The 24017-nt window shown below is 35.2% G+C and overlaps 2 protein-coding genes across 8 annotated transcripts in view; both read left to right on the forward strand.

The window, feature by feature from the left end:
- Positions 1-538: 538 nt before the first annotated feature.
- Positions 539-12842, forward strand: LOC123542963 (uncharacterized). Its single transcript, XM_053531655.1, has 9 exons — positions 539-611; positions 3172-3229; positions 5602-6261; positions 6658-6766; positions 8970-9049; positions 9405-9617; positions 10509-10901; positions 11472-11786; positions 11981-12842. Exons 2-9 carry the CDS (start codon positions 3184-3186, stop codon positions 12136-12138), a joined length of 1974 nt encoding a protein of 657 aa, XP_053387630.1. The 5' UTR covers positions 539-611; positions 3172-3183; the 3' UTR covers positions 12139-12842.
- Positions 12843-14506: 1664 nt separating this feature from the next.
- The window catches only part of LOC123541687 (uncharacterized), a 91059-nt gene continuing 81548 nt past the window's right edge, over positions 14507-24017 (forward strand). The window contains exons 1-4 of one of the 7 annotated variants that reach the window (XM_045327207.2): positions 14572-14712; positions 16059-16305; positions 16599-16781; positions 18265-22272. In XM_045327207.2, coding sequence (XP_045183142.2) covers positions 16065-16305; positions 16599-16781; positions 18265-18512 — 672 coding nt within the window. In that variant the 5' untranslated portion in view covers positions 14572-14712; positions 16059-16064 and the 3' untranslated portion in view covers positions 18513-22272. The other 6 variants (XM_053531814.1, XM_053531818.1, XR_008368696.1 and 3 more) reach the window with 6 other exon arrangements.

Raw genomic sequence — 24017 nt, forward strand, 5'->3', positions numbered from 1 at the left:
TTCTTTCTAACATTTTATCTGTAAATAGAATGTAATAAATCTTTAACCTCTATTGTAATGTTTTTGAGTAATGAATAATATTGAGCAATTGGATGATGTTCAGTCGTCACTGCAGAGAAAGCACTTCCTCGCCGCCTGGTGCGCCTTGTTAGCTTCCGGTGAATTTTTTAAAACCTTTCCATACGCGTGAAAGTATCACCACGTTACTATAAATTTCAATTCTCCAACAGGGCTTTCGGGCCTGCTCTTCGAGCTCACTAATAATGGCACTTAAATAAACGTACAGATTTTCCAGTGTCAATGTAAAATAGTAATTTGTCAGTAAGTAGAAGCAGAGAGGCACAGTCTATTCGGGTAACCGGTGAACGTTCGGACGATTTAACAGTTAAACAAGTATCAAAATGACCGATCATTGACATCCCTAACAATAAAATATATTAATATAGGATGCACTATAAAACTGTAAGATCTATTAAAAATTATCTCGTCATATACAACACTTGTGTATTAAAATGAAAGATATCAACTTTATCTTGTGTAGTTATCAGCATCCATGCGTACATTGAGTCATTTGTATATAATACATTGTTTTCAATATCAGGATTGGTTAGGTAAGTTAAACATTTATTTTCTGAATTTTCAGCATATTCAACTGTACCATTATTTGTGTTAATATCTATCATATACTATTTTTTTTTTTTTGTTTATTATGCCCCGGACGTTGAAGGTCAGGCAGACATATAGTGTTTAAATTTTCCGTCGATCTGCCCATCCTCTAAAAAATATATATAGACTTTTTTTTCACATCGACGACTTCAAACATCACACATTTTTTTTACACAAAAGGATTTTTCCGCTATAAAAGAAATGTTTGACCATATTGTTAAAATTGTGAAAGATAGGTTGAAAAAAAAAAATCAATTTTGAAAAGAAAAGCAGTTTTTGACCATTACGTTAAAATTGTGAAAGATGGGTTGAAAAAAAAAATAAATTAAAAAAAATTCTGTATTACTTAATTGATGATTTACATAGTAGGTCATCTTACATTTTAACAATTGCAGATAATTATTCAGTAGCAACTCGTAGTTATGTGGATACAAAAATCAACAAAACGCGTAATAATCTATGTATATAGATTGTTCTTATATGACGACCGAAAAATATCTCAAATATTAAGCTCTTAACCTGCTAAATTTCTTTAATGAACTTGGCCATCTTCCAATTTCGACAGTACCATTAACTGATAAAAGGGGTGCTTACCAAAAATATACTGACTGAATAGCGAACAGTGCAGATCATGATCAGACTGCACGGATGTGCAGGCTGATAATGATCTGCACTGGTCGCAAAGTCAGAATCAATCGTGTCCAGCATGGTAAGCGTTAGTATTACGAGTTGGACAATGTCAGTGTCATTTAGTATTACAACGACAGTGGTACGTGTACTTAAACGCGTAGTTGTATAAAAAAAATACGTCCAAATCTTGAAACAAGAGTTGATTTTGTATTGTGAACACATACAGTTATGATACATTTATCAAAAATGTTTATTATCTGTAGGTAAATATACACTTCAGCTTATCGTTATAAATTCATCCGTGTACTAATATTCAACATAATGATAAACGTAATTGTAAAAAAGGGAAGAAAACGAGATGAATGACATCATGAACAGACTAAATCTGAAAGCGTTTCTATAACACTTGGGTAATTATTTTATGATATTTGCGATGGTGGTGGGACAAAAAAGAACTACATGATATATAAATGAAACATTCGTGCAAGTGCTATTTACAACACACTCTTATATATGTTAAATATTGTGAGGCCTACCTAGATGTAAAGGTCTTTATTATCCCGGAATACAAGAACGGTATCGTGTCCGTTGGCATTAAGTTTTACCGGTATAGCGATAATCATATGATTACCTAAAAAAATCCTGTAACATATGACATATATTGGGACACATACCCATCCGACAATCATACAGGACAAACCGAAAGGCGAGACCGATACGAGTTTGAATAAGCACTCTTCAAATAAAGGCCTACTCGTCCACATACCCCTTTCAAAGAAGTACACGTCCACATAAACGTTTCGAATAAACCCACGTCCGAATATGCCTAACGAAAACAAATGCTTGCCTAATATGCCTTTCGAATAAGTACTTGTCCAATATGCCTTTCGAGTAAGTACTTGTGCAAAATGCCTTTCCAATAAATACTCATTCAATATGCCTTTCAAATTAGTACTTGTCCAATATGCCGTTCGAATAAGTAGTAGTTTCATATGCATTTCAAATAAGTACTAATCTAATATGCCATTCGAATATATAACTAAAATTCTCGTCCAAATATACCTTTCAAATAAATACTTGTCCAAATAATAGCCTTCAAATAAGTACTCTACCAATATGCCATACAAGTAAGTACTCGTTCGATATGCCTTTCAAATAAGTACTATTATTCTGTCTCCATTTTATTTATTTGCAACACGTGACCGTACAATATATTACCTTTATTTGTTTCGTATTTGGAAGGTTCAACAGTCCCATGTTAAACACGATAACGCCCGAAACGCGAGAAAATGTTCCAAATGTAAATCGGGTGAAGTAGGCGCTCTATGGACATTGATTATGCGTCACAGAAAAGGCAGAAATACAATATTCAGTGAATCATTTTAATTTAAACTAAAATAAAAAAGATATAGAATAAAAAGGTTATCTAACATTATACTATACAATACAAGATATATTTGGATTCGTCCAAATATATCTTCGTACTGTACAGAATAATGTTAAATAACCTAATAATCTAATATGCCTTTCGAATACGAACTCAAGTTCTTGTCCATAAATACCTCTCAAATGAGTGCTTGTCCAAATATGCCTTTCCAATAAGAACTTGTCTAATATTCCTTTCAAAGTGCTTTATCGTCCAAATATCCTAACAAAATTTCAGCGCTTGACATTTCTGATGCATAAAATTCATATCGTACAAAAGCCATTCATATCTCTAAATGTGTTGAAATTAAAAAAAGTCAATATAACTTGACGAATTGAATGAAAGTAAGCCGGGGTGAAAACGTGGACATGTAGACAAAACCGTTAGAAAAAGGTAGGTTTTAGTATAACATCTTTACGAAATATTCGTATGTTTCTTTCTTATCTCAGATCCGGTCTATTATGGGATGGATATTGTTATTACTGCTTTCAATGATATACCATGCATGTAAGTACAAAACATAATTCCCTACCCTAGATAATAAATAATACTGCCTGACATTCCTGTAAATATTGAACATAAATTTTTACCTTAAATAATGTATATCACTGCCCGACATTCCTGTAAATATTTAACACAATTCCGAACCATTAATGTTTTTTGTATCAATGTCTGACATTCCTGTAAATATTTTACACAAGTCCGAACCATTAATGTTTAATATCACTGCCCGACATTCCTGTAAATATTTAACACAATTCCGAACCAATAATGTTTAATATCACTGCCCGACATTCCTGTAAATACTTAATACAATTCTGAACCATTCATGTTTAATATCACTGCCCGACATTCCTGTAAATATTTAACACAATTCCGAACTATTCATGTTTAATTTCACTGCCCGACATTCCTGTAAATATTTAACACAATTCCGAACCAGTAATGTTTAATATCACTGCCCGACATTCCTGTAAATACTTAACACAATTCCGAACCATTAGTGTTTAATATCACTGCCCGACATTCCTGTAAATATTTAACACAATTCCGAACCATTAATGTTTTATATCAATGTCTGACATTCCTGTAAATATTTTACACAAGTCCGAACCATTAATGTTTAATATCACTGCCCGACATTCCTGTAAATATTTAACACAATTCCGAACCAATAATGTTTAATATCACTGCCCGACATTTCTGTAAATATTTAACACAATTCCGAACCAATAATGTTTAATATCACTGCCCGACATTCCTGTAAATATTTAACACAATTCCGAACCAATAATGTTTAATATCACTGCCCGACATTGCTGTAAATATTTAACACAATTCCGAACCATTAATGTTTAATTTCACTGCCCGACATTTCTGTAAATATTTAACACAATTCCGAACCAATAATGTTAAATATCCCTGCCCGACATTCCTGTAAATATTTACCACAATTCCGAACCATTAATGTTTAATATCACTGCCCGACATTCCTGTAAATATTTAACACAATTCCGAACCATTAATGTTTAATATCACTGCCCGACATTCCTGTAAATATTTAACACAATTCCGAACCAATAATGTTTAATATCACTGCCCGACATTCCTGTAAATATTTAACACAATTCCGAACCATTAATGTTTAATATCACTGCCCGACATTCCTGTAAATATTTAACACAATTCCGAACCAATAATGTTTAATATCACTGCCCGACATTCCCGTAAATATTTAACACAATTCCGAACCATTAATGTTTAATATCACTGCCCTACATTCTCGTAAATATTTCACAGAATTCCGTACCCTTAGTATTAAATATCACTGTCTGACATTCCTGTAAATATTTAACATATGTCCCTACCCGTAATATTTAATAGCACTGCCTGACATTGCTGCAATATCAAACATAATTCTTTTGCCCAGTTATTGAAATACACTGCTTGTTATTCCTGTAAGTGTGTAATATTATTACATTATTTCGTACCCCATGTATTGCTTTGTACCGTGCGACATTGATATGAGAGGCAAGTGATTCGAAGCAAGTGACCTTAACCATTCGGTCGCGGAAAACCCTATCCTTGTTAAAGTGTAACTGCTACATTTTAGTTCTGATTTTATAAGAGTTATTTCCTGTTTTAAAGATAAATCAGAACTCGAATATTTATTTAAAACGTTTAATAATTCGATCTTTCTCCGGTATAATGGAAGAAATAACAGGACAATGTGGTTCATAAGCACTTTACCTACTGTGCAATTGGACAAACAGTGCGATGCAGGATGCAGTTACGCTTCGGACCATGCAACATTTCTGGTCTGATTGACCATTACGTCATCTTGCAAACTGACCTCATTGCCTTGTGTTAGTCATCTAATAATGCTTTCCAATTTGGATGTTTTGTGAGTGTGAGTGTCTCAAAATTCGCTTTGCTTCTATAAATTTGAAACCGGGTTTTCTGCTCTCAAATTTCGAATGGTTCTGCAAATGAATGTAGACTTTTCCCAAGCATTTCGCAAACAAATCTGTCAATGTATGTTTTCTGAAAGGTATTTTAAAACCTAATTTCGTATTTTAAAACATGGATAATTACTTCATGTAATTCATGTAAATGTTTATACGAAATTAACACGTATATGTGTATTAATGGTTAAATAGTACACGCTGTATACATGTAGAGATAAACACAGTATAAATGTGTACAACCACTAAAAAACTGGCTGTATTGTAACAATCAACTAAACATTACTGCAAACTTAATTTATATATTCAGTGAATTTAAATTTATTTGATGAGGATTTTGTATCATTTGTAGTAAATAGCAAAAGATAAAATATTTTAGTGAAAAATGACCATAGGATATCTTTAACATTTCAGCATATGAAGAACAGTGTTTAAACAAACCATGCGCATGCTGTAGCACGAATAATTGCGACTATAATAGTACATGTGAAAATGGCTGTATTGACGGGTACTGGGGAGACAAGTGTTACTACGCGTGCCCCGTTCACTGTGTGAAATGTGAGCAAAATAGTCCGTCTATATGTGACGGATGTCACGATGGTTTTTATAACGGATTTTGGCATGACGGTAACAGTTATGGCCCTTGGACTGATAATTGTATAAATAAATGCAGTCCTCAGTGCAAATCTTGCTTTTATTATCAACATTGCAAAGAATGTGTGGACGGGTATTATAAAACAAATACAGTTCAAAATTGCACCCTTCCCTGCCCGCAGGTGTGTGTTTCGTGTTTGTCCACAATGGACTGTGTCGAATGTAAACCTGGATACTTTGGAAGAAACTGTTCGCAACTTTGTAGCAAGGGCTGTAACTCTCTCACATGTGATAAAAAAACTGGTCGATGCAACTGTACATCAAATTATATGGGTGATACATGTAAATATTGTAAACATGACAAATATGGAGTAGACTGTGACTTGGATTGCCCTGAAAATTGTTTTGTTTGTAACCAATCTGACAGTTGTTTGTTTTGTAAACAGGGGTATGAAGGGCCATTATGTGCACAACCGATTTGTAAGTATATATATTAATCTTCCACGATTTACATAACTTTTAATTCTGAACCGATTTACTTGTGTTCCTAGAGAGGTAAAAAATAATTTCATTGTACAATGAATGTTTGCACTTTAAGTCTGTCTTATCTTATGTTCGCATATTGATATATAATATACTAGTAAATAAAAAGTTTAAAATCAGACAGGTTATGGACACAACTATTCTTAAAAATGTATAAAAAAAAAAGGAAACTGGCCTCTTCTGACATACTCTGGAATGAGGTGTCAAGAGTTATTAATATAAGCTGTAGAACTTGCTTCACAATCGGCCTAAAGTAAATTATATATAAACTAAAAATTTAAACTGAATTTTCAAAATTTCTAAAATATGTTGTTTTTTTTTTCATTTTTGAAGCCTCAGATCCACCAAAAGAAGACAATCATACTCTAAGTACAACTCTTGGAACTGTGTTCGGAATCTTGCTAGTCATCCCGTCCGTATTAGCACTGTTACTGGGCTGGAGGTAAGTTTAAATCTGATATTTTTCTTATTTGAGCCGCACCATGAGAAAACCAACATAGTGGCTTTGCGACCAGCATGGATCCAGACCAGCCTGCGCATCCGTGCAGTCTGGTCAGGATCCATGCTGTTCGCTTTTAAAGTATATTGTAATTAGAGAAACCGTTAGCGAACAGCATGGATCCTGACCAGACTGCGCGGATGCGCAGGCTGGTCTTGATCCATGCTGGTCGCAAAGCCAATATGTTGGTTTTCTCACGGCGCGGCTCAATTTTGTTGAATCAAGTTTAACCAATAAGAGTACAGATCAAGACGTTCGTTTTTACTTTATTGCATGCCCTTTTCTACAAACACAAAACGAGTCGGCTATTATTCTTCTTGGTTGCATTCTTTGCTTCCCAAGAATCTTTTTTTGCAGATTTTATTAACTATCGCAACAGCAATCTGTAAGTGCCGTGTGACGTCTGTAAAGTCTCCCCGTATTTGGATTCAGTGTTGTTATATTTTCTGGTCCTTTGGGATCATGGATTCTATTCACCATATACACATGTATAATAGAGTTCCGCTTAAGCCGGTGCTTGAAATACTGTTGAAAAACGGCGTTAAACCCAAAAGAAACAAACAAATAAGCCGGTGCTTGGGGCGCGAGAGGCGTTGCACATTTCATTACCTCTTCTGAACAGACTCAATCAAACCGAGTCTGCTATTATTCTTCCTGGTTGCATTTTTTGCTTCCAAGGGATCTTTTTGCAGATTTTATTCTAAATATGCAAAACATTTTTGATACTTCCTATTAGCTACTTTTAGAATTAAGCTCAACAATTAAGAAGATATGAAAAGAAGCAGAAATTATAAGATGTAAAAACAATGGACTGAAAATGTGTTAATTTATTTTTACACATGTAAAAACTTTTTTTCCTAGATTAAGAACAATCTTTTTGATATGAATAAAAATAATGATAGGATACGACGCTCCCCCCCCACTCCCTCCCCAGCATTTGGGGAGAAGTTTAGCTTAAATAGCCAAATGTAATATACCCATGGAAAAATACTTTTCCTTCTTACCTTCCAAACTTTACAATAAGTACTTTTACAATTCCCTCTTTATATATAGCTGAAGGTTTTGCCTATAAAAAACATTACAAGATTCTCCAAAAAAAAGGGTTGGGGCCGAAAACTGTCAAATTTCCTTTTAATAACATTGTGTTAAATGGGCATGTTACTATTAAGGATATAGACAGTTGGAGTTGATAATGATATACATCGATCGCTGTTACTCGGATACTTCGACCACTACCCTTATTTCGAACTCTTCGTCCGGTCCCGACAGAAATTTCACATAACGGATATTCTTCGACCCTGGAAAATTCGAACACCGATTATTCGAACTCTAGAACTCGACCAACGGTCCCGAAAAATGTCAGAACATGTCTAAGTTATAGGGTATCCGTCCTGGACATAGCTCTAATAATATTCCGATATAGCTCATTACAGACCTGGTGCAGTCTACTGCGCATGTCCGGAAGTGATTATCAGCAAAAACGAATTGCCAAATATTATTGCATGTCCGCACTCATTTAGTGTATAATATGTATAAAATACTGACTGAAGGTTAGGGTTAGGATTACCCAATCTGACTAAAGTACTTGATCTTCTAAACGAAGATCTGAGAACGACCCATTCATATTCGTCTTCTGTATATTTTGGATTTCCAATATTGCTATTTTTATTTTCGCAAATCTATTTTTGTTTGAACCAATCAGACAACTTGTTCGAATGTCAGAGTAAGAAAAATTTGCAGTTAATCCAGGGCTCGAACCCGGGACCTCTGGCTTACAGAGCAAGTGCTCTACCGACTGAGCTAACCGCCTATCTGATATCTTTCGACATAAAAATTGTTGATATCAAAAACCAAGGCTTTTTAAAGCTTGCAGAATGTTGTAAGTTAGCTTTTGATTGGCTAGCGGGAGGGCTGTCAGAACGAGGCCATCAATAGCTCGTTGTCAGATCCTATGCGTAGCGTAATAGGAGATGTACTTTAGTCAGATTGAGGATTACCATGGTTACAAAATGTATACATTTAAGATACTTTTTATTCAAATCGCTTGAATCCGGTATATACCGGAGTCTGTAATTTATCACAGGCGCTCCAGGTCTTTTTAGTCACAGTCATAATATTTTCACTCGCATACAACTCTTCGTTTCAGGAGATGGCGGAGAACGCGGAGGGCGAGAGTAAATGAAACACACGTGCAACCCGGGCAAAATGAAGTGTCAAGGTCACCAGGTACAATGTATTTGTTATTTATAGGTTTAAAATAGAGTACACCTAATATACGTACACCTAAGCACAGTTTAAATTTATGTGTACTACCACTAGAAATGAATTTTTTTATTGAACAAATGAGTTAAACATGATAGTTAAACAGTAAGTTTAGTATATTTAGTGAAGTCAGTTTCACTTAATTAATGCGGATTTTCTACATCTGAAGTTAGAATCTAAAAATAGATCATTTTAGTGGAAGATATGCATTGGATATCTTTAAACAAACTGATATTGTACATATAAGCATATTGACATGGTTCTGATCACTATTGAACTTTTATTCTTCAAAATAACTTAAAATCGTTCATTTTATCAGAATTACAACCAGAAATTAGCAAATTATCAGGTAACATTGACATGGAAATGTCCGTTTATGATGAAATTCCTGGTTGGTCGACCATGGCCGATGGTTATGCAGTACCATTCGATATGGATGACACAGAATCACAGAACTCGGACGAAAACAGCGGCGTGTATAGAGAACCAGTGGATGCACATTTTTCAAGGGAGACGTTTAAAGACCATTCAGGTATAACTGGATGACTTCACTTCCGTTTTAACCCTTACCCTGCTAAATTTCTATAATGAACTTGTCCATCTTTCAATTTTGACAGTACCATTAACTGTTTAAAAGGGGTGCTTACCAAAAAGATACTGACTGAGTGGCGGACAGTGCAGATCTTGATCAGACTGCACGGATGTGATAATCTACACTGGTCGCAAAGGCAAAATCAGTCGTTTCCAGCATGATAAGGGTTAAATGTCTAGAAACTTACTGTTTATTAAGACATCCCAATCGTGAAATTGCTCAAAAGCAAGACGTTATTATATAGTTACGTTAATATCGAGTTCTTTTTGGTCATTAAGGATCATGAAGTATATTCAATATTTTTGTAATCGATTTCCGCTTAAGCCAGTTATGGGGGGGGGGGGGGGGGGGGGAGTTAGGGGTGTAACAATTTCTATTACTTCTCATGAACCAATTGGCTATACTAGCATATTGTTTGGTTGTATTCTAGGCTTCCAAAGGTGTTTTTATAGATTTTATCAACGCGTAGTGCTCCAGTTATATTCTTGATATACTCAGGTGTTTTACAGATGTTTCGCTCGCCCGCTTAGCTCAATAGGGAGAGCGTAGATCTACGGATCCCAGGGTCGTGAGTTCGAGCTCTGGGCGAGGCGTATGTTCTCCGTGACGATTTGATAAAAGACATTGTGTCTGAAATCATTCGACCTCCACCTCTGATTCATATGTGGAAGTAGGCAGTTCCTTGCTGAGAACAGGTTTGTACTGGAACGTTATCAAGGAGCACTGGTTAGGTTAACTGCCCTCCGTTACATGAAATACTTGACAAAAAGTCCTAAAAGAAACAAACAAGTTACAATTAAAATCATCAGTATTATCTCTTTTTCCAAATAGATCATGTTCAGGGTTCCGAACTTGGTGACAAGAGTAGCAACTACAGTTTTGCAATGGATCCAATTAATATGACAATTACAGAAAAGGATAAAAACTCTGAAGACAGTGAGGACAATTCAAGCAACTATGGGAAGGATATGAATATTAAAGGCGAACCAAACTATAAAAATGAGAAAATTGCCAAAGACAACCCGGCCTTTGAAATGGAAGAAAGTACTAAAGACAAAGAAACCTGCGAGAAAGAGAACATTACTAAAGAAAGCACCACCTATGAGTTAGAAGACAGTGCTAAAGACAGACAAACCGGTAAAGAAGAGAAAATTGCTGAAGACAAGTTAAACAGCGAACAAGATAATGCAGGCTATGAAAAGAAGACTGATAAAAGAAGGCCTAGTATAACATTTTCCTTTTCCATTTTAATCATATAATTAAGATAGTGACATTTTAGACACAGTATTATATATTATCATACGAAAATATAGGACCTTCGTTGTTGGGTGCTCAAGGTTGCCGGCTTCGGCTTCAGTTCACATATAACCTGAAATTCTAAGTCAAAAGGGGGGATAATTCATGAAATACTGGTGCCAGAGTTATGGCCCTTCACCGCTGTGGGTTTAGAACCTCACCGTTGATGTGAAAACGTCTTCCATCTGGCTGAAGGAAGGTTGGTTCTTTCACTCAAGTGCCCGCCTATGTCTGAAATGATGCTTTGAGATGCACCAATGGGGTTTGCCACAACCACGAAAAGCTCGAATTCTGCAATATGGAATATAATAGTGTCGGTGGGACTTTAACCCCGCCTCTTCCCCTACAAGTAATAATATTAAATGAAAAAAAAAGTACAAAATATACATACTACTTAGGTATATGCATGATAGATATTGCAAATTTGTAATTTTTGTAATGAGCTAGCACGATTCACATGATAGCAACTGAAAACGACATTCTTCGTTCCTTTTTCAGAAAAGGGTTTGAAATCTGGAGCCGATTATGAAAAGCTCAACACCGGAAAAGCAAATGAACATATATACAATAAGGATAACATCAAGTTTGAAAGAGAGAAGATAGAAAAGACAGGGATTGTCCCAGACACGCCAGGATATGAAAAACCAATCAGTTTTAAAAGCCGGCCATTCTATGACAAAGAAGACTCTGCAAAATGCTTTGTAAATTGTGGAAACGATAATGCTGATGAACACAATTCAAGCTTTGAAAAGGAGAATAATGTGAAAGGAACAGATATTGAAGACAACCTAGGCATCGGAAAGCAAAACGCTGGTAAAACTGAATTCTAGTTATTTGCTTCTTTAACTTATATTTTATCTGTTAGGCCTATAATGAAAGCACGTAGGATAATTATGTTGTCAAAATAAAAATCCATTACTTGAATATTTAAGAACTGAACGGCTACTTGAAGTATGTAAACGTGCTAACCATTCATGCATCATTTTCAATTTTTTCTTTTGTTTTAGAAAAAGACTTGCAGTCTAAAGACGATTATGAAGAGCTGCAAAAAGTCAAAAACAATGAGCATGACTATGAGGAAGGAGGTGAACAGCTCCCGGACTATACCAATGTAGACAACAATGCACAAAGTAGTGCAACCTTTGGTGTATTTACTCTTGTATGATTTATTTTATCGGAATAAATAGACTATTTTACATAGCCGGTACATAATTCTTTCTTTCATTGAAACAGCTTTTGATGATACCGAATAATTCCCACAAAATGTACTTTCTTTTATATCTGAATGTATGGAATTGTTTGTGTCTTCCTATTAAATATTTCTTAATAACAGATACTTGTCAATACTGTTGATCATATGCAATATGCAAGTGCCATATCACTCAAGAATCCAGTTAAACAGGCCTGCGTGCTAGGTCTTAAATGCCGTTAGATAATAACTCCACATTTGTCAAACATAAAAATGTGATGAGTAAACCATTACATTTGCATAAATCTATGAATATAGTCTTGAAGAGGAGGATAAACTGAGAGAGGCTAAATTAATGTCAACTTGACATGAAGACGTTTACAATACTTCAATATGTGCCCATGTTATATAACGCAAGTGTATATGTAAGCTGGTTTATGTCCAAATTTCAATAAAGAATAAGTAGATCTACTACAGTTTTTGTGGAAAAACAAATGAGTATGTTTGTGTGTATTGTGTGATTAAAGAGTACAAATTCAATAAATGTATTTATCACATATGAATTTTTCTTGCATGTCATACCGGATTTCTCTTGGTTTTGCCGGTGCTGGAAAAAACTCATCTTGCGCGTACTAAAATTTATAAATGGACGTTACTGTAATAAAATAAAAAGCATTTTATTTTGTTTTATTTTATTTATTCTACTCACCACACAAAAATACATTTAAGTTTTATATAAACTGTTAGTCTTGAGTTTAGCCTATGATATTATAAAGGTAAGACCATATTAATTCTGGGCGGCAACATATACCTAGAATTCTTCCACCATTAGCCACAAGATGTCATTTAAACACCAATAATTTAAAATAAAAAGAAAACAACATATGTACATGAGAGGCAGGGGAAGTGGATTTGGAATTTTCACAAAAATGCCTTGATACCAGCGCGAGAAAAATCTTCAATGTACAAATTTGTGAAACGTCGGGGGAGAACTGCGACTGCGTTACGTATACTCCTAACTTCATCGTATCGCATTTTCACCCTGCCAGTTCAGTTGTTTAGACGACAAAAACCAGTATAGTATCGGTTTCAGGACCTACATTTTCAGGCGAAAATGGTCTAAACTTGTACAACTAGTGATGTCTGTCCCGCATTAGCTGTAAGTACCTATTTATAACACGAGACTAGTCGTTTTGTTTGTTTGTTTTGGGTTTAACGCCGTTTTTCAACAGTATTTCAGTCAGGTAAAGGCGGGCAGTTAACCTAACCAGTGTTCCTGGATTCTGTACCAGTACAAACCTGTTCTCCGCAAGTAACTGCCAGCTTCCCCACATGAATCAAAGGTGGAGGACTAATGATTTCAGACACAATGTCGTTTATCAAATAGTCAAGGAGAACATACGCCCAGCCCGAGGATCGAACTCGCGACCCCGCGATCCGTAGACCGACGTTCTACCTACTGAGCTAAGCGGGCGGGTCCGAGACTAGTCGTAAACAACGGTGGTGAGAAACGTTACTTTTCTTCTCACAAAATGGAGCGCATATTAATATGTATGGATGAATGACCGTTTCAGTTTCGCCGGACATCCGATACCTTAGGTAAGATTTTTAATCCGACCGTCTTTATGACGATCAAGATCGCTGTTTAATAAATATCATAAACCAAACAACTGAATGTAAATTCCTACCTACCTACCCGGGTCGCAATTGTCACTTTGATATTTGTTTTTCCAATATTATGACGCAGGAAAACTTTAATACAACTTTTTTATTTTATCTTTTCTGTTTTAGACTGACTATTGATAACTCGGGTAAGATTTTAAACCATGTCGTTCTAAGGAGCAAGGAAAATCGATGCAAACATCTATTTATTTTACAAAATAACTAAAAATTCGTGGGAATTCCTTCTACAAATGTCATAAAGAAAATACCTATAAAATAAGTCTACCTCAACTGATAAATTTTGATAATGTGGCAGTGGAGTCCAGTAGTCCAGTGGGGTTCAAAGATAATTCGTCATGAAATTATCTTGGCACTATATTACAAATTAATTTTAGTCACCTATATTGGAAAATAAACAGTGTCGATTGTATTGAGGTCAACTTCCTCATTATCAAAGTTTTTTAATATATTGGGCTACAATACGAAACTTGCCCTTGCAACTCGTGTATATTTATAAAGCGAGAGTGTAAACAATAAGACTGTTCACAAAATACTCCTGTATATTATCAATTAAATGTACTGTATTAATATTTAAAATCCTTATTATTTTACTTCAGTATACTAGAATTAGCTATATTATCGCAATCAAATAACACATCTTCATATATTTCCAACGATATTAAATGAAAACAAATACATCTCTTTATATTGAAGGTCAGTGTTTTCGATTTCGTTTTTCATCACATGCTTTTGTGAGTCATACGTGGTTAAACTGTATGTAAAATATGCAGACAAATATAGCATAACTCGGTGTTGAATGGAAGTTATGTCTCGGGATGATTATAGACATTGTATGGATATTTATGAATTAAATGTTGGAACAGCAATGTAAGTACACATCGTGTGAAATTATAAGTTAAATATAAGTCAGTCAAAACAGTATTTTTGATCGTGTTTATTCAAAATAATTTGATGCGATTTTGTCGGGTTTAACCTCACACGGATACAATAATAGGTCATATGACGACTTTCGAGGAAGATCCCAGTTTCCCGTCCGGGCATTATTTCTTCACGAGCGGGCATCCAAAACCATCGACCTTCCGTAAGCCAGCTGGATAGCTTCCACACAAAGAATTGTACATGTGTATATGTTACGTTACCCAACAATAACAGCTAATGAAAAAATATAGCCAAAAGCTGTACTCTGCCTGTTCAGTTGTAACCTGTCATTAGTTTACAATTACAGAGGTCATATGACAATATTGCGACTTTTCAACTTTTAATAGAGGAGAAAGATTCTGGATGGGTTTATGTCTTTTCATCAAAAAAGTCTAGGGCCAACTTGCTGAATTTTACTAGTGCAATTTCATTTGTTTAGAACAAAAAAAAAATAACAACAAAACAAAACAAAACAAAAAAAGAAAAAAAAAAGAAAAAAAAAAAGAACAAAGACGCATTGAAGACAATTGTATGTTGTGAAGACGTAGTTGCTATCGACATGTCGTCATAAGCAGTGATATGGTATAAACAGGATTGCAATATAAGATGAGTCATTAAAATATATGATTTTGCTCTAGTAACAAAGTCTCCATCAAATATTTATTAATAATTTACCACAGACGCTACGGGCATATTTAAATAGAAGTTTTTAGATATCAAGAATTCACTGAACATATCAAAAATATTTTACAGTTGAATGTTAGGCGTAAATAAATTGTTTGTTTCCGGTATCCCGACATACCCTAAATTTTTGGCCCGATCCTTATGTTTTTATGGCCTTGGAGAATATTTTTTTTAACTTTTTAACAAAAAGTTGCAAAACTGCACTTTTTATGCTTTAAACATAGCCAGTGATGTTAGAAATCAACTTACTTATGCTCTAATAACCTCTTTAATTGTATTTATTTTTTGACACAAAAATAATTTCCGAAAAGTCTCCCTTAATAATAATAAAAACATCCGACCTACCTACCCTAATTTTTTTTTGAGCATGTTGCCGGAAACAATTTTTTAGGTCTATAATGGATTAATATATAAACAAGATAAGTGTTCATATGCATTTATGTGTTAATTTCTCTGGTAGACTTTACATATAAGCTGAGAACACTATCATATGAAAAAATGCTGATACTTTTAATTCAATTTGAGAATGAATTAAATTAAAATGTTAAATACACATACATTATAGTTTCGTTTCAACAACAAGGTCAAGCTCTAAAAGTTCTTCTTTTCAGAGGAAAATGAATTCCTACATAGCAAGAAATATTTTGTATGAACTGCAAGACAGCATTCGGAGATTTTGTAGATGCCCTCGAAATTGTTGCGCTAAATTCTGTGCCGCATCTGGAACAGCCGTTCTTATACCGACTGCCTTTTGGCTCCAATTAACAGCTTTACTGGTCGATCGGTGGGCGTACAAAGACTGTTTCAACGGCATGCTACTGAACTGCACTCCTTTTTATTTTAGTGGTCTTGATACAGGTATGTAACAGTATGATACAGAAATGAATTTGTGGGTTTCAACTTTTGACGATAAAATAAATGATAATTTTATTTGTTGTTAATGACAGCAGTGTGTAAATGACGTCAAAACAAAACACACCTTAACGGCTGCCTCCATGATCATCCATTTTCTTAAATTTTATACGGCTATATCATTTTTAATAGTGGTCCGATTTAAACAAATCCTTTCAGCGTTATGAAAGGCTTGAGGGAGGCTGTCATATAAAATTAACTTATTGTCAGGTATTTCTTTCCTTTGTATTTTGCTACAGGTGTATCCTGGTTTAAATACAGCAGATGTTTATGTGTTCTTGAGACAACATCCGTTATACTAATGGGTTTGCTAATGATTGTTGGCTTTGGAGTCTGCTGTAGAACTTGCTGTCGCGGTATAACTGTCGAGTCTTGTAAAGTTTGCTATGTGTGTATCCTATCTCTGATGAGTCTTATACCAGGTATGTAAAAGTATACTTTTGTTTTATGATATATGCTATTTACTGATATACAATTGTGCAAAGAATAAAAAGGAATACGGTACCATTTGAATTACACAGTCCTTTTTGAAGAAAATTAAAATATCTGGGATAAAAGCCTTCGAGGTACTAGTATATTATAATTTGCATGACAAGATATCTTATACAAACCGTTTTGGTATACCTCTAATGACACTGTCTATTTCAAACTTGTTTCTCCCCCACCCCTGACCCCATTTCGCCCCTTACCATTTCTTTCCCCTCCATCAATATTTAGCATAAATTAATATGTGCTTGTTGGATGTTTGAAGCAACCCGTCTGAAATATTTTTCCGTTACAGCTTCTTTTTGTTGTGGGCCTACTATGTAAATGCGTGGCTCTGGGGCTGTGATTTTGGTGCTCTGTGCTTCCGAGAAATCTATCCTTACCTATTATCTTTTGATTCTCATAGCGTCGACGAAATGCCAGCAGTGAATGGCACCTCTATCGAGACATAACTATAAGGGGAGGTCACTGCTTAGAAGATTGAAATATTTCATATACTTACTGCTTCAGATTTCACGGGTTTCTTAATAACATTCGGTAATTTACTTTTAATTACATATTCCCATGTCACTATTTCGGCATTCTCCAGCTTCAGGTGTTTTTCAATGAACAATCGGCCGGAAATTGCCGAATACGGGTTTACTCCTTTAAAGACACCCAATGCACGGATTTACTCCTTTAAAGAGACTCAATGCACGGATTTACTCCTTTAAAGACACTCAATGCACGGATTTACTTCTTAAAAGACACCCAATGCACAGATTTACTCCTTTAAAGACACTCAATGCACGGATTAACTCCTTTAAAGACACCCAAATGCACGGTTTTACTCCTTTAAAGACACTCGATGCACGGATTTACTCCTTTAAAGACACTCAATGCACGGATTTACTCCTTTAAAGACACTCAATGCACGGATTTACTCCTTTAAAGACACTCAGTGCGCGGATTTAATCCTTTAAATACACTCAAAGCACGGATTTACGCCTTTAAAGACACTCAATGCACGGATTTACTTCTTTTAAGACGCTCAATGCACGGATTTACTCCTTTAAAGACACTAAGTGCACGGATTTTCTCCTTTAAAGACACCCAATGCACGAATTTACTCGTTTAAAGACACTCTGTGCACATTTATTCTTTTAAAGACACTCAATGCGCGGATGTGCTCCTTTAAAGACACTCAATGCACGAATTTACTCCTTTAAAGACACTCAATGCAAGGATTTATTCCTTTAAAGACACTCAATGCACGGATTTACTCCTTTAAAGACACTCAATGCAAGGATTTATTCCTTTAAAGACACTCAATGCACAGATTTGCTCCTTTAAAGACACTCAGTGCACGGATTAACTCCTTTAAAGACACCCAATGCGTATCATTCACTAAAAATGTTTATTTCCTGTTTTCATTTTCAGGCATTCTGAACTTGTGCTGTTGTTTTGTTACAGTAAAATTCGTCTCCGAACACAAAGAAAAACAGTTAACGTTCGGGTTTTCTTTTTATACTTTCACAGTAATTGGAAGTGCCATATTAGTGATTTCGCTTGCGTCTGTATGTGGATACATATGTGTAAAGACATTTGAGCTAAGGGATGATTATGAGATTCAGGCAGGCAGTGACGAATGCGAACGCGAAGAAGCGTCACTTCTGAGTACTAATTAGGTGCATGAATACACTGTATACTAAATAGACATATAACACCAATTCCCAGCAGTTACCTCCCCTGGCGCTACATATACTTAAAGGGGAGATCACTGCCGGCGAACGCGAAGAAGTGTCGCTCCTGAGTACAAATAAGGTGGATGAATACACAGTATACTAAATAGACATATAACACCAACAAACTCCAAACAGGGAGTCCCCTGGCGCTATACTACCTACAAGGGGAGATCACCGCGTAAGAGACTGCCAAAAGAATAATTACCGGATAATGTCGTGTTCATTAGACAGAACTATGTAGTGCTAGTGAAAAATAAATGGCATAAAAAGTACAGTGTATAGCAAAATCACGCGTTCAAAAGCTACCAACGTAACATGCATAAACAACACTGTTTGATAAATGATTATATGTTATATACGAAATTGATGTATTAACAGGATCACTTGAAGCATGTAGTACAGCAAACCTAAACAGATCTACATACAAATATATACTGTAGTTAAAGTTTAGCCTGCTGTTGGCAAGTGGTTCTGCCTTTGCGACCTGGGCCCAGTTGTTTGAAACTTTAACAGGCGATTAAGCTAACAGTTGATTAACTTTTAGAGTTATTTTTCAGCATTTCAGGCAACTTTGAAAAACAGACTTATGAGGTAAAAGTTATGAACAATAAAACTCTTTACAATAAAATCAAAATATCATACTAGTGTTTCTCACCAAGTCTAGTATTTTGAATCAAAATATAAACGGCGGTTAGTTTAACAGCCGGTTAAAATTACGAACAACCGGCCCCAGTACTACACCAGGCTGATCTTGGTCTGTATTACGTGTTAGAATCGAAATAATATATCCCTTTTAGCAATGTCCTCTTGAATAAAATCATTGTTTGAAGTTCGGATTTGTATTATTCTAACATGGCTCGATTTGATTTCTAGTCAAACAAAGAAGGAAATCAAGCTCTGTATATTCTGCGATAAACAACGGTTGACGCGCGGACCGGGAAGGCAGCATTATGACGCCAATTACGACGTCAAATTGCCGCATGACGTCTGATACATTACTCCTCATGTAAATGAAGTTCAGAATAAAATATATCAATGAGCATGTCAGAATGAAAGCAATCAAGGCCTTCTTGAGGTTTATCGTCTAATTTACCACTGTTCATCGTTCAGATACATCAGTATTTAATCACTAGGGCTAACGCTGTCGTGGTTCAATTTCTACGCATCATAACTCTGAACCGTGGTAAATAAGACTATAAACGACTCGAAGGCCTTCATTATTTGTTAACTATATCACTCGGGCTGTGCCCTCCTGATATTATTCCTTCGCATCTGAACCCAAAAAAAATTATTTTATTCAACGGCAAATCACAAAATGGAATGTATTATTTCTTTTAATTGAAATAAGTGCAATGTTTGATGTTTTATATTTCATAAGTTACACCCATACAACATGCAAGAGGTGCTAGATCAAGTAGATTTTAAAGGTATCCGTTGTTTTTTTTATAAAACTTTGGACAGTATGTTATGAACTTTAGCGTTTCGTAGTTTGCTAAAGCGTGAAGTTGTAACGGCTTATTTTGAAATACAGAGATTTCTATGATTACAGCCCTCTAATTTGAAGCAAACTCTTGCAAAGCAAGTAAGTTCTGATATGTACACTCAGTACAGAATACGTGAGGGAAATATCTAGCTAAGTGCAGTTGCTGACAAAATAGTCTCTTTGTTTTTAAATAGGGACATATACTGAGTAACACAAGAGCGGATGTATAAACAATCAGGCCGCTTAAGCTATGAAATATACATAGAAAGTATACTGTTTTATTTATGATTATTTAGTTAAAGAACACTTCAGATCAGTTTAAAACATACTTTTCTTTATGTGTTTTAGGACGTATACTAGTAATATATCACATGCTAATTGTGAGTCATATTGGAAATCCCGTCTTTTGACTTTAAGTTATCTGGTTATTGTTTTTTTTTTATTTTGAACGCATAAAACTATATGGATAGATTAAAAGGAAATTATATAATTGGGTCTACAATGTACGTTCGATTATTGGACTGACTGTAGTATTAAAGGCCTGATTGTAGAAAGTGCAGTTTTAAAACATGTTGAAATTGTAACAAAACATTGTCTGTACTCTACGCCTACACTCAATTCGTTTTAAAATGCTGAATGATAGTGGCTGAAGTTGGCAGGGGTGGAGGAGGGTGAGGACAGTCCAAATCCCAAGTGTCTGTGGGGATATCACAACATTTTACTTATTTGAACGTTAAAATCACCAAACATTTCCGTAACTGTTCTCAGTCATATCTGAAAAGGGGATTAACAGATTTAATGATTATTTATCGCCCAATGTAAAATGCAGTAGAATGTTTGATACTAGTATGGGGATACTCGCAAAATGTATCACTTATTTTGAAAAGAGTATTGAAATTATTTTAAACATCAGGGCCTTCAATATCCTTTTACTAAGACGTGTCATCTTTAGCATAGAAAATCCTCATTAACCGTTTTACACTTTACTAGATATATAAAGCATTTGTGTATGTAGGGTTATAGTAATCACTGAAGGTCATACAGTAACAAGCTTCATGTTTTGGTGCAAATGCACATTTATACTGTGTTACGCTATATATGTACATGTATTAACAACCTCCTCGTAAGAATATTGTCAAACAATCATCCCTGCTTTTAGCCGAATCACGTGACGATGGTGAAACCATGTGATCTGAAAATGGCTTCTGGCAACGCCTGGTAAATCAAAATGCTTGCCATAATCTACTGGCAAAATAACCTTTATACTACAGCTTCTATGAACATAATGCGATGTAACTCATTGCAGACTTGGAGCGGTCTTCTGCGCATGCCCGAAAGTGATTATCAATTGTAGCGCACGGCAAAAATATGCATATTTTTGCATGTCCGCATGCATTTAGTGTACAATATGCATAAAATACTGACTAAAGGTTAGGGTTAGTATCACCATGGTTACAAAATATATACATTTAAGATATTTTCGTTCAAATTTAGTTAATCCGGTATGTACCGGAGTCTGTAATTTATACCGGCGCTCCAAGTCTGCATTGAGTCACAGTCAACATAATGAAAATGATCAGTGTATTCAAGCGATTTGTCAAAATACTGTCAAATAGTTTCATTTTTTTTACACTTTAGCAGATCGCGTCACAACACCATAAAAGAGGTAATTCACTATTACTATGTTATATATTAGTTTGTTGCTTTTGCTCGTATTACAAACAAAATATATACTGTTCAATTACAGAGATTTAAACTTTGTACAACAAAATTAAAATATGTAATTCGTCTGAAATTCAGCCTAATTTACAACACCGATAAGGGGAAGTAACACTGTGTTAGAGTTTGATGTATTAAGTGCGTACTATCTTAAACCCAGTGCATTGTATGTTTACATATACAATATGTGTTAACTGTTCAAAGTAAAATTCATTAAAAGATTGAAGATCACGTGACAGAAAAATAGGAATTGGCTGTTGAAATCCATGAAAGAGCATTTCAAACTTTCTTGTTTAGAAAACATAATTTGCATGGAAATTTATATATAAATATTTTGCTTGTTTTTCTTTACTTACTTACTTCTTTGCATTTGATTTAGTACTTTTTGATAAAATTTTATTTTTCATACTGTTTATAACTCCGTCGTTTTGTTAGAGTTAGAATATTATTTTTTGTTAATGTGTAAACATCTATACATAGAAATAAATGCTTGATATTGTTTTTACTTTTTTGTTTATTTCTTATTGTCTAATATTTTTATCTTTGGATTAACGTCGCACCAACACAATTTTAAGTTATATGGCGACTATCCGGCTTTGATGATGGATGAAGACCCAAGGTGCCCCTCCGTGCATTATTTCATTACGAGCGGGTGCCAGGATAGAACCATCGACCTTCCGTAAGCCAGCTGGATCGCTTCCTGACATGTAGAATTCAATGCGAGGCTCGAACCCGCATCGGTAAGTGGCAAGTGATCTTCAGCGACATTAACCACTCGGCCACGGAGGCCCCATTATTGTCAAATATATATGTTACTCTGTGAGTATATGAAGAATTTCGAAATTTGTTACATGTGGATGAATAACTATAGTAGTAAAATGAAATCGACGTTTTTGATAAAAAAATCTTATTGTAACGATATACATGAGAACAAATGATCAAGTGCATATAGTTTTGCCCAACTTTAACACCCTGCCTTTACAAGAAAAAGTTAAATGGAAATTATATCAACACATGCATTAGGCAATTGACCCCTAATGACAAATCGGCAATTTCCGCACGATTGCATATCAACTGTAACTTCGGCATCCTCCGGCCAAACCGGAAACAACCGGAGAATGGCGAAGTCGTATACGGAAAATCCTAAAACGAACGGAAATTACTGATTGTCATTACGGATCTATTATTAAACCTTTACCCTGGTATTGTTTTGAAAAATGGGCTGGTCTATCATTCAATTTAGGCAATACCATTTATCATTCGGAGGGGTGTTCACTAAAAATAAACAGAATAACTAACATTGCAGACCATGATCAGCCTGCACGATCGCAAAGGAAGAATCACTTGCCGTTGGCAGGCTAAAGGTTAATGGCATCGGCCTTTATGAAAAAATAACACACCAGCAAGAATAGATACGCCCAAACAACACAATCTCTCAACACGAAATCCTACAGCAGAGTATTTATGAATGTGTAAATGGTTTACCTTTAAAACAAAAAATATGTATCTGGAGTAAACTTGGAGTACTTACTTAGATATAGACTAGTAATAGCAATGCCTTTTTATACAGACCATATCAGTACTTATGGAAGATTTCGCCACTAAAGTAAGAATGGAAAGCCCTGCCAAACAAAACTAGTAAAACGGGACAAACAAAAGAGTGGCAAATGAAGAATCAGTAAACACACTGTAGAATCTGAACGACATCATCGAATCAGAGTTACAGCAGTTAATTATGAAGACCAAGAGCTTGTAGATAGCCGACAACTTAAATTGGCCGATGTTGCAGAGGGTATTTAGGAAAATTGGGTAATTTAGAAGGGACTGAAGGCATGCAATGGTCTGTCAGAAAAAGTTTGTATCACGGGACAAAGAGACAAGTAGCAAATGAGGAGTCAGTGAACAATCTGTAAAAACTGAACGACATCATCGAATAAGAGAACACAGCAATTAATTATGAAGACCAAGAGCTAGCCCCTAAACTTAAATAGGCCGATGTTACAAAAGGGTGTTGGGAAAATAGAGTTATATAGTAGGAATAGTCTGATAGAAGGGGGAGTTGGGAAAATAGGGTTATATAGAAGGGATAGAAGGATATCGGCAAAAATGAAATTTAAAAAAGAAAGCTCCGGGTCGTTGTTTAAAGGATTTATACAATATTTTATCAAAACACCCACCTGAGCATGACCTGTCACGTAAAGAAAGTAAACGGCAACCTTTTAAACTTCATAGGATCTAGCCATAAT

Source organism: Mercenaria mercenaria, chromosome 19, assembly GCF_021730395.1.
Source record: "Mercenaria mercenaria strain notata chromosome 19, MADL_Memer_1, whole genome shotgun sequence".
Taxonomy (NCBI): domain Eukaryota; kingdom Metazoa; phylum Mollusca; class Bivalvia; order Venerida; family Veneridae; genus Mercenaria; species Mercenaria mercenaria.

What these genes read in the sequence shown, in the direction of transcription:
- LOC123542963 (XM_053531655.1), top strand. Translation starts at nt 3,184, where the DNA reads ATGGGATGGATATTGTTATTACTGCTTTCAATGATATACCATGCAT. An exon ending in TTCAATGATATACCATGCAT is followed by an intron (nt 3,230 to 5,601) that starts GTAAGTACAAAA and finishes TTAACATTTCAG; the next exon opens with CATATGAAGAACAGTGTTTA. An exon ending in GACTGATAAAAGAAGGCCTA is followed by an intron (nt 10,902 to 11,471) that starts GTATAACATTTT and finishes TTCCTTTTTCAG; the next exon opens with AAAAGGGTTTGAAATCTGGA.